This window comes from Rosa rugosa, chromosome 2 (assembly GCF_958449725.1).
Source record: "Rosa rugosa chromosome 2, drRosRugo1.1, whole genome shotgun sequence".
Lineage (NCBI taxonomy): Eukaryota > Viridiplantae > Streptophyta > Magnoliopsida > Rosales > Rosaceae > Rosa > Rosa rugosa.
The window spans coordinates 68,328,136-68,344,593 of record NC_084821.1 but is presented as its reverse complement, the minus strand read 5'-3'; the positions used below and the strand labels follow the sequence as shown (position 1 = coordinate 68,344,593).

Genomic DNA, 16,458 nt, shown 5'->3' with positions numbered 1-16,458 from the left:
CTGAAAAACAAAAAAAAAATCATTAATTGCAAGTCTAAATTGTTAATATTCTTCAATCTTCACTAAAAATAATCAATTTCATGGACATATCTCTTTTACCAATTTTGTAACCCTCCTAAATTTACACTTTGACATATACAAAACCAGACGAAGGCAAATGAAACCTTCATGCGAGCAGTCAATTAGTCAAAGATCGACAAAAATCTAAAACCACAGCCATATACAGTTATACACTGTAACCCAATCCCCATATGCAACGTACTGCTTCTCTTAGTCTCCAAACCGCCCCATAACTTTCCCAATTTCACAAAATTGCCCTAAAAATATTTTAAAGTTCAAACACGTCCAGTTACCCCCGAGACCCGTGTAATAATGAAAAATTATTTTATACATGAATAGTGCACTGAACCAACACATATGACTGATATTAGGTGATCTTATTTCTTGATATAGTTAACGATTGTTTAATAATAAAAAATATATATTTGATAACCATGATAAATCACATATGATATTTACCGTCAATGTTTCACCAAAATAATAAAAAACTACATTTGATGTTACTTACTCATCAATTTCTGTTGATGCAAGTGTACATTAGGTGCTTTTGATCAATTCCCCATTCTCTTATCAACATTTTATAGAAACACAATTTTTGCAAATTAAGAAAATGGCCCAATCAAAATTCTTTATAGCAACAACCAATTTCTTTTTTTACCAAAAAAATAACAAAATTCTTTTCTGCATGAGTATCGCAAGTGAACCAACACTTAATATACAATAGCAGCTTTGGCACTTGTGAGTTACAAATTGTGATTAACTATTTACTAAAATAACAAAAAATGACAATTTATATTATCCAATTGTCCGATTATGTCAGTACACGTCAGTTTTCTGAATCTCTTTCATGTGTTATAACAGACTCGAGCAAGTTCGTTACATTTATTTATAGCATCAGAAATCCTGCAAATTAAGAAAATGGCCCATGACAGCCAAGGGTCTGCTAATTTTTTTATAAATTAAAAACCCCAAGCCATATTTTCTTTTATAAATATTATTACTATCTGACTTATGAATTGCAGTGCTATTTTGACCTTTCGCTATCCGGATCTAGGGTTTCTTCTCTTGACGACTTCTCTGTTCTTCATCATCATCAATTCATCATCACCAAAAAAAGAAAAAACAAAAAACAAAAAAACCTAGCTAGCTCTCTCAGCACCACAGATATAAGCACCGATTCGATTTGGAAACAAAAAAACTTATTGGGGGTATTCATCAATCACGGATCTAACATCTTCTACTTGAAATTAACCCTAATTTTTTTTATATCTTCTTTTGTGTTCTTTCTTCCTAAATCGGATTATTGGATTACAGTCACAATTAGCTGTGTTTGACGGCGGCGATGGTTTCTGTGGATCGAAATCCGACGAGAAATCGAAGTTTGGGAATAAAGATTTGATTTTTAATTTTTTTTTTTGGGGGATTTTTGGGGGTTTTTGAAAATGCTTAAGCTTGTGTATAAAGGAGAAGAGTTACTTGGGGAGGTAGAGGTATACCCAGAAGAGTTGAACAACAAGAAAATCTTGGATGAGTTGAAGGAAATCAGAATAAGCCATTTTTCGCAATCCAGTGAGAGGTGTCCACCTGTGGCTGTGCTTCACACCATTAGCTCTAATGGGGTTTGCTTCAAAATGGAGTCAAAGTCTTCTTCTTCTTCTTCTGTTCAGGACACATCGCCGCTCTTTCTTTTGCACTCTTCCTGTATCATGGAGAACAAGGTATTACATAAAGCACAAACCACCCATTGAAATTGAACTAAGAACTTTAATAATCAAGAAAAAGCCAGAAAGAAAGAAAACCCATGTTGTAATTCAGATTCATAATGAACCCTCTTTCATTGATAATGGACTCTGGACAGTTTTACAGGGGACCCATTTTGAGATTTGCTTGATTTTTTGAGAATTTCAGTGAAACCCAGAAAATTTTTGTACTAATTTAGGTCAGCTGTCTGAGGTTTAACTAGATTGTGGGAACTGTTTCTGAACTGAAATTTCTGTTTTTGTAGAATTGTAAGCTGAAATATATTCCTCAACTTGCTAAATTGGGCATAATTGACTCTGCTATGCTAAGAATATACCATGTTAATTTCTGTTGCTGTCTTACTGATGTGTACTTGATCAATGTTGTTCTGTTTAGGGTTGTGATGTGATGAGATTGCATATTTGTGTAGTTTACGTAACTGGATATTCGTTTGTTGTTGCTGCAGTTTATGTTGAGAGAAGAATTCTTGAATTATATTTGAGAAGTATTTAGTACCATTATCTTTTGGAATGCAGTACAAAGTCCTTTATGAACCTTAAGCATGTCATTGATTTCTGGCTTTTATCATGTGAATGATATGTGCTCATTGACTTGTACTGGTATTGGTACTCTCTTCATACAATCAGTAATGCTATTCTTTAATGAGATGTGATATTGCTCTATAATCAGTAAATTTATCCTTTCTTAATTAAGTTTCATTCCCGTGGATGGTTGTCTTTGCAAACCTTGACAATGATTCCATATTTTAACTGCAGACTGCAGTTATGGCCCTAGGAGGGGAGGAGCTGCATTTGGTTGCCATGTATTCGAGGAATAATGAAAAACAGCATCCATGTTTTTGGGGATTCAACGTATCGTCTGGACTATACAGTTCTTGCCTTGGCATGCTGAACCTAAGATGTCTTGGCATTGTATTTGATCTTGATGAAACGCTTATTGTTGCAAATACAATGCGTTCATTCGAGGATCGAATTGAGGGCCTACAGAGGAAAATAAACTGCGAGGTGGACCCACAAAGGATTTCTGGTATGCAGGCAGAGATCAAGCGATATCAAGATGACAAGTTTATACTGAAGCAATATGCTGAAAATGATCAAGTTGTTGAAAATGGGAGGGTGATCAAAACTCAGTCTGAGGTTGTTCCAGCCTTGTCTGACAACCATCAACCTATCATCCGGCCACTTATACGATTGCAGGAGAAAAATATTATCCTGACTCGCATTAATCCGCAGGTACATAATTATCAATTTCACTTTAGTTCTAAGTCTCCCACTTAAGCATATTTAGTGACTTTGTTTATCCCTCATTGTTGCATTGCAAATTATGAGCGACCATGAAATGATGCAACAGTTGATTTTTCTTGTCATTGATTTATACTCATATTGTGTTTTTGTGCTTCCAACATTCCCCTGTTTTGTTTCTTTAGATTGCACACACACCTTTCTTTGTTTTGTCATGTTTTCTAATTTTCTATTGCATGCTAGTTTATATGCTCATCAACTTATGGTGTTCATTAGATTCGCGATACAAGTGTTCTCGTGAGGTTGAGACCTGCATGGGAGGATCTTAGGAGCTACTTGACTGCAAGAGGGCGCAAGCGTTTTGAAGTTTATGTCTGCACAATGGCCGAAAGGGATTATGCTTTAGAAATGTGGAGGCTTCTCGATCCAGAATCAAATTTGATAAACGCAAATAAATTACTGGACCGCATCGTTTGTGTCAAGTCTGGTGAGTGTCATTCATTTCTGATTTTTGTTACATAATTAAAAGAGCTCGTCCATTTCCCTGCAAAATATAATTTATTTAATTTGTTATACAGGTTTAAGGAAGTCGCTGTTCAATGTATTCCAAGAAAGTTTATGCCATCCTAAGATGGCATTGGTGATTGATGATCGCTTGAAAGTGTGGGATGACAGAGATCAACCTCGGGTGCACGTTGTTCCTGCATTTGCACCTTACTATGCTCCTCAAGCTGAAGTAAAAGTCTTTGCATTTGGCTATAGCTCTTTAAAACTGTTCTATTGCAAATAATCTACATGTGCATCATTTTTTTTTTTTGTTTCCTAAGCTTGAACTCATTGTAATTTCTAATGCTACAGGCAAATAATGCTGTCCCTGTCTTATGTGTTGCAAGAAATGTTGCCTGCAGCGTCAGAGGTGGCTTTTTTAGGTAAGAAAGTGATAAAGCCCAACGATTCTTATGGAGACATATACTGCTTATGTGTTCAATAACGGTGTTCTGTTGGATGTTTTTTTTAACAGAGAATTTGACGACAGTTTACTACAAAAGATTCCTGAAATTTTTTACGAAGATAATATTAAAGATATCTCTTCTCCTGATGTGAGCAATTTTCTAGTTTCAGAGGTCAGTTGGAACAATTTTACAATACTCTTGGCATGCTGTTGTGTTGTTATTATGTGCGTGCGCGCGTGCGTGCTTCATGTAACCTCTACATTGCACATTGCTCATCATATTTTTGTGATACTAGTATTAATGGTTTTTTGCTGTTCAGGATGATACTTCTGCTTCAAATGGAAACAGAGATCAGGTTCCTTTTGATGGCATGGCAGATGCTGAAGTTGAAAGAAGACTGAAGGTATTCAAGGATTGTTTCATATTCATGTATATTGTTTTATTTATAATCTGGCATAATCTATAAAACAGACGTACTTTTTTGCTTGTTTGGTTGGATTGTGGAAGTATATGTCCGTTGATGTGAATCTGCACTCTGGATGAATATTTATCTATCTATACGTGCTAGCTTATTTTAACTTCTTTTTACCTGTATCTTGTTCACAGGAAGCAACCTCAGCCGCTCCAACAGTCTCTTCAGCAGTCAATAACATCGATCCGAGGCTTGCTTCTCTTCAGTACACAGTGCCTTCTTCCAGCACAGTTTCACTACCAACAGCTCAACCATCAATGATGCCTTTTCATAATGTGCAGTTCCCTCAGTCAGCTTCACTAGTTAAACCTTTGGGTCATGTTGGCCCTGCAGATTTAGGTTTGCATAGTTCTCCTGCTAGAGAGGAAGGGGAGGTGCCTGAATCAGAATTAGATCCTGATACAAGGCGGAGGCTACTGATTTTGCAGCATGGCCAGGACACAAGAGAGTCTGTACCAAGCGAACCTCCGTTTCCTGTAAGACCCCAAGTACAAGTCTCTGTCCCACGGGTGCAATCACGCGCAGGCTGGTTTCCAGTGGAGGAAGAGATGAGCCCACGAAAACTGAGCCGGATGGGACCCAAAGAACTTCCTTTAAATTCAGAACCCATGCAGATTGAGAAGCATCGACCTCATCATTCAGCTTTTTTCCCTAAAGTTGAGAGTTCTATGCCATCTGATAGAATTCTTCAAGAAAATCAGAGATTGCCAAAAGAGGTAATTGTCACTTGGTGTTGATCTTGCTTCAATCCTTCAGTTTTCTGCTCAGTGTCTGATGTTCTTTGATTGTGGACATTATTGATCTTAAAAGATTACTTTTTGCAGGCATTTCATAGAGATGATCGGTTGAGATTTAACCAAGCAATGTCTGGTTACCATTCATTCTCAGGTGAGCTATGGCGTACGTTAATTGAATATCAAGAGGATTCTCAGTGGTCTTTTTTTTAAATAAAACATTTTTCTATATGTTATGTAATTGCATTTGTTCAGTCATGGCTGCTGTTCTGAATCCTTATGTTCTTTCAAATTACTTTACCCGCAGCGGTACACTGTTTCTAATTTGTCAAGAGCTTCATATGGTTGAAGTTTTCTGTGAAGTGTTGCTTCCTGATTTAAAAAAGTGTATTAAAGAAGAGTTTTGATGTATCATATATTCACTTTGAAGTATGTCTGTATGGAACTTCAACAGAACTTCTTGTTGAAAACTATCTTATATATAAGCCGCATTGTATCTTATCGAGAATGGTGTTATATAATGGATATATGCATTTTTGAAGGTGAGGAGCCTCCCTTAAATCGATCATCTTCCAGCAACAGGGATTTTGACTGTGAATCTGGACGAGCTATATCAAATGCAGAAACTCCTGCTGGAGTTTTACAGGAAATTGCAATGAAGTGTGGGACCAAGGTAATTAGAACTGTTTGCTACAGAATTTTTTTTTTGTTTATTTGTATTAAGCCCTGGTGCTCCATCTTATATTATTCTCTTTCCTTAACTAAAACGAATAGGTGGAGTTCAGGCCAGCTTTGGTTCCCAGCACGGAACTGCAGTTTTATGTTGAGGTACTTTCAGTTCTTTGACTTGCTACCTTAGTTTCAGTGTTATGCAGTTTTGAACTTATCTAATAATTATTCTTTGTTTGTTGGGTATGTGCTTATGCCTATATGTTAAAATTAAACGGTTTAACTTGTCTTTGAAAAATGAAACAGTGTAGTATTAAGTCCTGTAAATTGTGACAATCTATAATCTATATACACTTCATTTTCCATTTTTTCCAACGACCTATAAGGTAATGTAAGAGATGAGACAATTTCTAGTAATACTATAATTTTTCATCCCTATTGATAATTTGCTGGGCAAAGTTGCGAGGGAGCTCATATAGGCAGTCACATTCTGTTTTTCTTGGAGGCATATTGAATTGTTATTACTAGTGTTGCCAATTATATGTGGTCTGATTATCTTAGTAATGAAACTCAAATGCCTTGTGGGTCAAGCACCATGTTTTTCTCATAATTGTTCTTCCTGACTTCATAAGTAGCCTATTTCCTTGCTGAGAAATGTTACCAATTAACTAGTTTATCAAAACTTGCTTTTTGTAGGCTTGGTTCGCAGGAGAGAAAATTGGTGAAGGAACTGGGAGAACAAGAAGGGAAGCTCATTTCCAGGCTGCGGAGGGTTCTCTAAAAAAGTTAGCCAGTAAGATTTCTTATTCTTGTATTTCTTTCCTCTAGTTAGGGCACTCTCCCATTCTTGATAATCCATGATGTGCATGTCTGGCGTCGCATATATTTGCTTAGTTCTCTTCTTAGATGCTAGGAATTTTGATTTCTCCCAGTTTTCTTTATTCGTGTTTATGACCATCCTGGACAATGATTTTGCAGATATATACATTTCCCGTGGCAAGCCTGATTCTCTGCCTATTCATGGGGATGCAAGCAAGTTTTCGAATGTTAATAACAATGGTTTTATGGGTAATATGAATTCTTTTGGGACTCAGCCATTTCCAAAAGAGGACTCTCTTTCATCTTCAACTTCATCAGAGCCATCTAGGCCTCTAGACCCTAGGCTGGAAAGCTCTAAGAAGACCGTGAGTTCAGTGTCTGCACTCAAGGAACTGGTAGGACTCAAAAACTTGGTTTTTTATTCTAGTTCTTCTACTCTCTCTCTCTCTCCTATTGCTTTGATTATTGCGGTGACCGAATGATGTTAAATGAATATTGATGTGCCGTGTTTGTATTTTAACACTTCAGTGTACAATGGAGGGTCTTGGTGTAGTTTTTCAACCACGGCCTCCGCCACCCAATTCAATGGAGAAAGATGAAGTGCATGTACAGGTTTGTAATTGACAACATTTCTGAACAAAGTTTTCTATTGCTTTTGTTTCAAAGTCGAGTTCATTCTCTTGAATTAGAGAATTATTATGGCGATCCTTAGAAAGCCAGTTACATGTTAAAAGAACCTACATAAACAAAAATAATACAAAGACTTCAATCACAATATGTATTGTCCCCTTAATTTGAATCACGAGGCAGTCTTCCATGAACTTGGTTTCTTCTTTTTTCTTGTATTGATCAAAAATAGTACATCCTCCTCTCACTTTGTCAATCAGTAAAAGAACTAGAATGTAGTTAACTAATAATGAAGCATCATCATTCATGCTTTGCCAACGAGCTGGAATATTTTCTTTTTAGTTCAGGCAAGATGATTTGTGAGCCCTGAGAATTGTTCTTTTGGGAACTCAACTTCCGTTACATTTTTCGGTTGTGCTTTTAGAAGTGCCGATATTGAATCTATTGACATTAGGGAACTGTATTATTTAAAGGACAACCTCTAGTATCCTTGGCATGTTTCTTGTTTTCTTTCCTCTTCCTCTTTCTTTCTAATTATCTTGGTATCATGTTTCAGGTTGAAATAGATGGAGATGTCTTGGGGAAGGGGATTGGCTTAACTTGGGATGAGGCTAAGATGGAGGTAATTTATCTCATCTCTTGAGTACTTGAAACTGTTCCTATGGCCTTAGTTCTATCCAAAATCATATCTGACCGCTTGCATTTCTTTTCCTTAGGCTGCTGAAAAGGCCCTCGGAAGTCTAAGATCAACACTATATGGTCAGAAATGTCAAGGTTCTCCAAGGTCTGAATTTCTGCAATTTTTTTGTTTGTTTGTTTTTTTTTTTTTTTTTTTGCCTTTTCTGTGGTTTGGTCAACTGGGCGTGGGACTTGCAATGATTGTGCTTATGGGGACCGTATAGCTCAATTCCAGTTAGCTTCTTCTATTTAGGACCCTTGAGTGCTAATAGATGTCATTTTGAAGAGTTAGTAGTTCATTCTTTTTTTATTCAGCTGTCATGGTGTAGGTCAAGTCCTTGGGTTTTTTCATGTCCATATTTCTATCATTTGGCCAGTTCATTCTTTTTTGATTCAGCTGTCATGGTGTAGGTCAAGTCCTTGGGTTTTTTCATGTCCATATTTCTATCATTTGGCCAGTTCACACTTCACAGCAGTGAGGAAAATGGACTTTTCTTTTTTTATGTTCTAGGTTGGACTCTTGTAAACAAAAGCACTTGCTGGTGTATTTCATCCATCTTGCCTTTTCTTTTTTTGGTATGATTTTTTTCACATGAAAGGTCTTGCCACTCTAATAAATTAGATGAGGACATTTCAAAATGATGTGACAGAGGGAGGTATAGCTTTTTCAAAAGTTTCCATGCTTTTGTTAAGGACTTTTCTGCAGAATGACCTAATAACATGTAGATCAGAGTATTTCCTTGTCTAATCATGTTGTGTATTCCCTATTTCTAATTTGGTGTTTCTGATAATTGATAAAAAGGCCTTTACAAGGGATGCCAAGCAAACGCCTGAAGCAGGAATTTCCACAAGTTCTGCAGCGGATGCCTTCTTCTGCTAGATATCCGAAAAACGCTCCTCCTGTTCCTTGAGAGTCCTACCTCCTTTTCATTCCATTTTGGTATAGCTACTGATGCGACATGCAGTACATATTATAGAGAAGGGCGATGGCTGTGGAGATTCAGAAATGCCAAATGGCCGTAGGCTTGTTGTTGTCTCACAACATGTTGGCTGAAGAAGCCATGTGGACGAGAAAATCCTCATTTCAGATTCTTCTAAAAAGCAGGGGAGGCGGTTGCTTGCCAGGTGATTTCGATTTTGAGACTTTGTGTTCCCAATCATTGATCCAACATTTTTCCCCTTGCCTCGTCTGCACGATGTTAGAAGTCAATGCCATGTAACTCCACTTTTTTTTTGTGTGTGGTTGATGCATTCTTTCCAAGACCGTTGAAAGAGTTTATTTGGGTTGGATTTGTAACAAATGTATTACTGTTTCTTTCTGCGGAAGTAAACCAAACATGACTTCCAGGGCAGCTTTTGGCATGCTCAGAGTCACGGCGCTCTAACCATTGACGTTTAGATACTGCTTTCAGTGTCCATCTCTGAGGATTGGGAATACGAGGATAGGTAATCAAATTTTTAGGGATATTTTACCTGAGGTGGAACTGCATAGTGTCTCAGTGATGTAAATTCAGCTCTTGTAATACAATTTTCACTTGTTATAATTGATGTAGTGGAAATTTTTCTACTGGTGTTGGGATTGTTAGTTACTTTGATACTTCATATCATGGTTGTGCAAGCACAAGCAAGCACTACACGAAATTGGGATCTCTGCCACTACTCAGCACTATAAATTAGTTAAAATTTATAGACTACCATAAGCAGAGAAATAACATGTATGAATAGAGAGTTATTCATCATGTGAATCATATATGAATACTTGATTTTGATTGATTCATGCTAATCATATGTGAATTCGAGATTCACTTTTTCACTCGGGGTAAAAAAAAGCGCAAAAAACATTTGGTAACAACCACCCAGTTGCACCAACAAAGGTCAAAAAGACAAATGCTAATCAATTGCTAGTTGGTGCCTTGAAGTGGTTGTGCCAACACCCATGTTGGCATGATATCAAATCTCTAAATTCAGCCTTGATAATCATAAGGTAATATACCATACGGAAGTTCAACCACACACATTCGAATAATATTGAATGATCTAATTGAATTTTCGATTGAACTGATCTTTAGTTGACTACTAATCTAACGACTCTCATTACATTTAACGTTTATTTTTTTGTGAGTTAATATACAACGTTGAAGTCGAATTGTAATTATTGAACGATCTGATTGAATCCTCAGTTGAGTTGATCTTTACTTGACTGTTAATCTAATGACTCTCATTACATTTAAAATTTACTTTTTACGAATCAATATACCACGTTAAAGTTGAATTGTAATTGTTGAACAATTTGATTGAATTTAAATATCCTAAAATTACACGAGTACACTATTGAAAAGGCAAGACTAAAGCAGTAATACTCAAACTAGCCAAAGAAAAAAAAAATACTTGACAAAAAAAAAAAAAAAAGGAGTAACTTTCTGAAAAAAAAAAATTACCTAATCTCAATCTGAGTAAAAGTAAATTCTCTTTCGGTCCTGGGTCCTCATACTTCTCCGTTACCTATATAAAAAGGAAAAACGAGTCAAAAACTAAAGAGGCACTGCAGTAGTTTCCAAGTTTAAGCTCTCTCTCTCTCTCTCTCTCTCTCTCTCTCTCTATAAAGCTTTCATCCACTGAAGAAAAAAAGATTGAATCTTGGGATCCAGAACCGAGACCCGAACCCGGTTATGGCTTCGTTCGACGCTTTCAGCATCGACGGCGACGATCTGAACGCCGCATCCAACCGTCCATTTGACCAGGACGAGGTCGTCGTCGAGAGCTACGACTACGCCTCCTACTCTGACTTCTCCGGCGGGCATCCCACCGAAGGAGTGTCGGCGGATCAGGCGGCGGCATCGCCGTTCGGATTCGAAGATCCGAGCCCGAACTACTCCGGCTCGTCGCCGTTCGGGGCTGCTCCGGCTGAGAACGGGAATGGATATGGAATCGGCGAGAACGGAATCGACGACGGAGTTTTTGCATCCGACGGTCCTGTGCTGCCGGAGCCGAGCGAGATGCAGGAGGAAGGGTTTGCTCTTCGTGAGTGGAGGAGGTAAGGTTCCGATCCGGTTTTGATTTGATTGGTTGTTTTGTGAGGTGGACTAGATCTGTGAAATTCTGTAGCTTTGTGAAAATTCTGTATGCTTGATTTGGATTTCGGGTGGATTAGTGGTTGGATCTGTGAGGTTTCAGTATGCAAAGAGATTTTAATCAAGAAAAGGATCTAATTTTCTATAATCCATGAGAGAATTAAGCTCATACTGTGTATAAACATAGAGGATCATTTGGTGTTTTGTGTAGTTTATAGCAGACCCTGCAATCCTATGCAGGTAGAGCTGCTCTTAAGCTCTTAAGCCACTGATTGCTTTTCGATTCTTTTTATCAATGATGATCTGGTGTATACCGGATTGCTGTACATTTTCTTGCGTTTTCGCTGTGTTGCTCTGTTATTCGTAGAATAATATGTTCCTTGAACCTTTTCTAAAGATATGCGGATAGTGAGTGACTTGCAAAGTTAATTTCAAATAGTTATATTGGGGTTAATAAGTTCATCGAAGTTTTCAAGTAAGCAGGGTTTTTTATTAAAGGCTTCCCTGAAGGTGCACGCTTTCTAGCCAGCGTGCTGATATGTCTTTGTTTGCTTGCTTGTTGAAAATTATAATGGTGAGTAACTAGTTAAGTACTAGTTGAAAAAAGGAAATTGACGATGATAAGATAGTCGCAGTTATTGATTATGCCTCTTTCGTAGTTATATGTATATACACATTGGTTGAGCTGCCTTGGCTATGGCAAGTTACTAAGTGGTATTGGATTCCTCTGGAAACTAATCACCTATTTTGACTTTGCTGCTACAGTCAAAATGCCATTCTGCTTGAGGGGAAGGAAAAGAGAGAGAAAGAACTGAGGATCCAGATTATTGAAGAAGCTGAGGAGTTCAAACGCGCATTCTATGAGAAAAGGAAGCTTAATGTTGAGACTAACAAGGTTCAGAACAGGGAAAAGGAGAAGGTAAGTTTTGGATTGCAATTTTCTGCTGTTCTATTTTGTGCACCATTTTTAGAGTGTTCAACGCGAACAATTTCAATGCTAACAAGTTAGTTTTGATGTGGAGCAGTTGTTCTTGGCTGATCAAGAGAACTTCCACAAGAACGCAGACAAGCAAAGTTGGAAAGCAATAGCCGAGCTCATTCCTCACGAAATTCCCAACATCGAGAAAAAGAGAGGCAAGAAGGATCAGGACAAGAAGCCATCAATCACGGTCATTCAGGGACCAAAGCCTGGAAAACCCACTGATCTTTCAAGGATGCGACAAATACTTTTGAAGCTGAAGCATACAACTCCACCTCACATGATTCCTAAACCACCTGCTCCTGCTAAAGATGCAAAAGATGCAAAAGATGGAAAGGATGCAAAAGATGTGAAGACTGCAGCATCAGCATCTAAAACTAATGGGTCTGCAGAAGCTGCGGTGCCTGCTGCTTCAGAAGCCAAAGATGCCACCTCTAATGGCACTTCAGATGCACCGGAACAAGCAGTTCCTGTTTCTACCGAGGAACAATCTGCTTAAGTCGATAAAATGTTCCACCTCTCTCCATATTTGTTATTATTTTGATATCTCTAATTTCATTATCGGCTGTCATCTTCCTGTTTCATTCGCTACTAATTATCAGAATATTGTAATATTTTGCCTCCATGGGTCTTAGCTTTATTATGGAGGCCTTTATATACATTGGTTTTGGACATGTGTTTGGGATTTGAGATTGTCATCGTTTTACAGTCATTTTATGAATATTGCTTCTTTTTTGAAACAGCTTTCTTCTTTTTGTTGTACTATACATCTTTTTAGGTATGACTAATGCGGTACAACAAAATTGAGAACTTAAAACATGGGCTTGGAGGTTGTAGCTCTATTAGTGATTACGAGTGTTTATCTCTTAGTTAATAGTCCAGAATTGAATCATCATATCGCTTTTATATAAGCAAATTTGACTCTACATTCCCTCCAATCGGAGTGATACAACTACTGTAACTGAAACTTTCACTCAGTAATCACTGAATTACTATACAACATTCTTCTCTTCATCATACCTTTGAGAAGCAAATAATACAACTGTAATAAAATCAGGAAAAAAAAAAAATTCGCCACCAGACTAACCTAATTTGACAGATCCGCTACCTGGAATAATCTCTGCTCAAAGTCGAACCACCCTCTCCGTTTGCAAAATAGCTAAAAAAGGGAAATGTGTAGAAAACAATTCTATGGACTACTAGCAACACAAATAATTTGTTCTGGACTAGCATATAATTTTGCTTCTAAATTGCAAAGCATTGTTCTTCAACGTGGCGTTACTTGAGTTATTGTGTCGGGGACAGAACTCAACTGGTTGGTAGTTGAGTCGGTACCATATTTTTTACTCGAAGAGGGTCCTGCGAGCCCCCCTGAGTTGTTGAAGAAACCCGGAGCTGTAAGTTGCTTCTCATTGAGCCTGATATTTCTTGAGAGCATGTCAAGAACCTGGCTCATCAGTGGTCTTCGGCTTGATGCGGCTTGAGTGCAGAAAAAGGCCACCTTCATGTACCTAAGGACTTCTTCCTCAGGATAGTCCACCAGCTCCGGGTCAACTAGCTCCAATAGTCTCCCTTCTTCGTGGAGTTGCCATGCCTATTGAAGAACAGACGGTTGTAAAAGGGTACAGTGGTTACTAATATGAGCAAGTTCAGCAAGGAAATTAACCAGCACATATTTTATCATGCTTACAATGAAAGACCATAATTAAATGCAGTCATGAACAGTTGAGAGCTTAAGAAAATAATTAATATTATGCCATTCAAGGGTGTGATATCAACTCCTACAGTCTTAGATAGAGATGGACATGAACATCAACTATCAGCTACTTCAATCAAACAAAATAATTTCCACATTTCATTAACAAAATCTACATGTAGCGTGTCAAATCTCAATTATTAATTCATCAGACCTGGTCATCAGGACATCCATTGTTGTCTATTCCATCTAAGTCCATCTTTTAATCACCAAGACATTATGTAGTATAAATTTGATAATTTTGAAAACTGGAAATAAATAAACTCACCCATTCAAGGAGAAACTTTTCTGCCCCACCCCAGTTTTCCTTGGCACTGCTTCTGCCACCAACTATTTCAAGTATGAGAACGCCAAAACTGTAAACATCAGCCCTCAGGGTTAACTGACCCCCCAATGCATATTCTGGTGCCAAATAACCTCTGCACAGAGTAAAATTAAGCATAAGATGACAGCTATTTTTCTTCACTCATCATATCACTCCAAGAACAAAACTAAAGCATAACATGGAAAAAAGGATTGTAGAAGACAAAAACCATAAGAATGTTTGAACCAAACTATTTCTAATGTTACCAGAGCACTAATGAAGAAATTAATAGATCTTTAGAGAAACAAGCAACAAAGATCTCATACTTTTGGGTCACAGAAGAAAATAGAGTGTCAAATGACAAATAATAACCAGCAACAAATATGAAAGATAACATACGTTGTTCCTGCAATCCTGGTGCTAATATGAGTGATGTTATCTGGGAAAAGTTTAGCCAGCCCAAAGTCTCCAATTTTTGCATTTAAATCTCTGTCAAGGAGTATATTACTAGCTTTGATATCTCTGTGGACAATATGGGGCTGCAGTTCTTCATGAAGAAATGTAAGACCCCTAGCAATTCCCAAGCAAATGGCTTTTCTTTTTTCCCAATCCAGTTTGATGGTTTTATTCCTTGCACCTACAAACGGAAAGAAGACAAATTAGATCTGTAGTCCCCATTGGGTATATGGACCTTTAGTTTTCTTTTCATGTAGTCCCCATTGGCTCTTGTTCAATTACCTAATAATGCACGATCAAGGCTGTTATTCTCAACATATTCATAGACCAAAATCCGGTCAGCTCCTTGAACACAGCACCCAATCAACTCAACAAGGTTTGGATGCCGGACATTTGATATAGTGTTAATCTCATTTAAGAATTCACGGACTCCCTGCTTCGACCTAGCAGAAAGTGTCTTCACAGCAACTTGCCTTCCATTTTTTAGGGTTCCCTAGCAAAATGTAGCTAGTTTACTTAGATAAATGTGAAGAACAAAGGCCATCTTGATATTCTAAATACTGTAAAATCATAATTAAAGCTTGTTCTTCATCAATATAACACCAGCAACGAAAGCTAAAATTCTAAGAAAGAAACTTTGTATTGAAGTCACCAATATGAAGTTCCCAAACCACATTGGTAACTATATTCTCAATGACAACCTGACGAATAACATATGCCCCATAGACAAGCAAAATCATAATACTAGGGAGCTACAAAGTCTAAAAGTTTCTCCAATCTAGAAAGGTGAGATTTTTGTTTCTAATATACAAAGAAATGTTTCCATTTTCCAATATACACAAGATTACAGCTTGAAGTGGTCTGAAAAATCCCAATTACTTTTGAAGTCGAATCAATAACACAGTTCAATTACAGGATAACTTCTTTGCAATAACACTAAAATGATAAACCATATGCAAATTGTCAGTACCTTGTACACAATTCCAAAACCTCCTTGCCCTATCTTATTGCTCGCATGAAAATTATTGGTCGCCAATTTCAATTCATTATGGGAGAAACCTCTAACATTTTCCGGCAAATCACCTTTGCAAAACACAAAACAAATCATATCAAAGGCAATGACAGATCAAGCATGATGTTCATAATAATCTTGAACATAGAAGCAAAGCATTTACACATATCCTGCATACCATCCAAACCATGATTAGTCTGACCTGAACTACTCCTTCTCCTCTCCACAACTGAAGCAGCACCAAAGCATTTGCAACTCATACTTGTCCACAGTAAATACTTCTATCTTCTAAACCTGCATAATTTGCAGTACAAACATCAAAAAGAATTCAACTTGATCATATCCACCTTCCCAAATCAGATTTTGAGACCTACCCAGATTGCCAAATTCATCAAATTTTCAGCAAAGCACCCAAAGACGAAATCTTTAATCTCCAAAACGAAAAAACACTATATAAACAAAAGCTGAAGACCCACCTGGTCGATATTTGATGACTAATCAACTTCAAATCCCTTCAAATTGGGTTAACATCTCCTACTTGTTGGCAAACTTGCAGAGCTTGAAATTCTCTAATCAACTATTAAATACATAAAAAATAATATTAAACCCACCAAAGGAAAAAAGAGTACAGCTTTATCAGGGTCGTCTTGTTATTATATTAGTAGTTGTTGTAATTGGTTTTTCTAGCTGTTCTTTCTTTTGTTCCTTCGACTAAAGAAAGGGTCCTTCTTTTCTCTCTCAGAATCACGAGTCATAGCACAGCTGCACGAGCTTGAGGCTTCCCATTACTGAGAGCGTTCCCATTTCCAACTGCTGTTGAAGCTTGAAAATGACCTTTCAATGCATCATTGATGGTTTGCTTCTCT

At 37.4% G+C, this 16,458-nt stretch overlaps 3 protein-coding genes across 4 annotated transcripts; 2 read left to right on the top strand and 1 right to left on the bottom strand.

Moving 5' to 3' along the window:
• The first annotated feature begins 1,078 nt into the window (after positions 1 to 1,078).
• Positions 1,079 to 9,581, top strand: LOC133729648 (RNA polymerase II C-terminal domain phosphatase-like 1). Its single transcript, XM_062157215.1, has 17 exons — positions 1,079 to 1,778; positions 2,577 to 3,053; positions 3,339 to 3,549; positions 3,641 to 3,798; positions 3,921 to 3,991; positions 4,084 to 4,186; positions 4,335 to 4,418; positions 4,622 to 5,203; positions 5,312 to 5,375; positions 5,764 to 5,894; positions 5,996 to 6,049; positions 6,587 to 6,683; positions 6,869 to 7,104; positions 7,238 to 7,321; positions 7,893 to 7,958; positions 8,053 to 8,120; positions 8,817 to 9,581. Exons 1-17 carry the CDS (start codon positions 1,503 to 1,505, stop codon positions 8,923 to 8,925), a joined length of 2,871 nt encoding a protein of 956 aa, XP_062013199.1. The 5' UTR covers positions 1,079 to 1,502; the 3' UTR covers positions 8,926 to 9,581.
• A 968-nt stretch (positions 9,582 to 10,549) lies between these two features.
• On the top strand, positions 10,550 to 12,804 carry LOC133729649 (clathrin light chain 1-like). Its single transcript, XM_062157216.1, has 3 exons — positions 10,550 to 11,048; positions 11,851 to 12,004; positions 12,111 to 12,804. The coding sequence occupies exons 1-3, from the start codon at positions 10,684 to 10,686 to the stop codon at positions 12,561 to 12,563; spliced, it is 972 nt and encodes a 323-aa protein (XP_062013200.1). The 5' UTR covers positions 10,550 to 10,683; the 3' UTR covers positions 12,564 to 12,804.
• A 218-nt stretch (positions 12,805 to 13,022) lies between these two features.
• On the bottom strand, positions 13,023 to 16,458 carry LOC133729647 (putative serine/threonine-protein kinase). 2 transcript variants are annotated; one of them, XM_062157213.1, is made up of 7 exons: positions 16,069 to 16,458; positions 15,771 to 15,886; positions 15,551 to 15,663; positions 14,863 to 15,073; positions 14,524 to 14,761; positions 14,089 to 14,239; positions 13,023 to 13,658 (listed from the first exon to the last, which is right to left on the bottom strand). In XM_062157213.1, exons 2-7 carry the CDS (start codon positions 15,850 to 15,852, stop codon positions 13,332 to 13,334), a joined length of 1,122 nt encoding a protein of 373 aa, XP_062013197.1. In that variant the 5' UTR covers positions 15,853 to 15,886; positions 16,069 to 16,458; the 3' UTR covers positions 13,023 to 13,331. The 2 variants fall into 2 exon arrangements, with proteins under 2 accessions (XP_062013197.1, XP_062013198.1); XM_062157214.1 differs by having other exon boundaries at positions 15,795 to 15,886.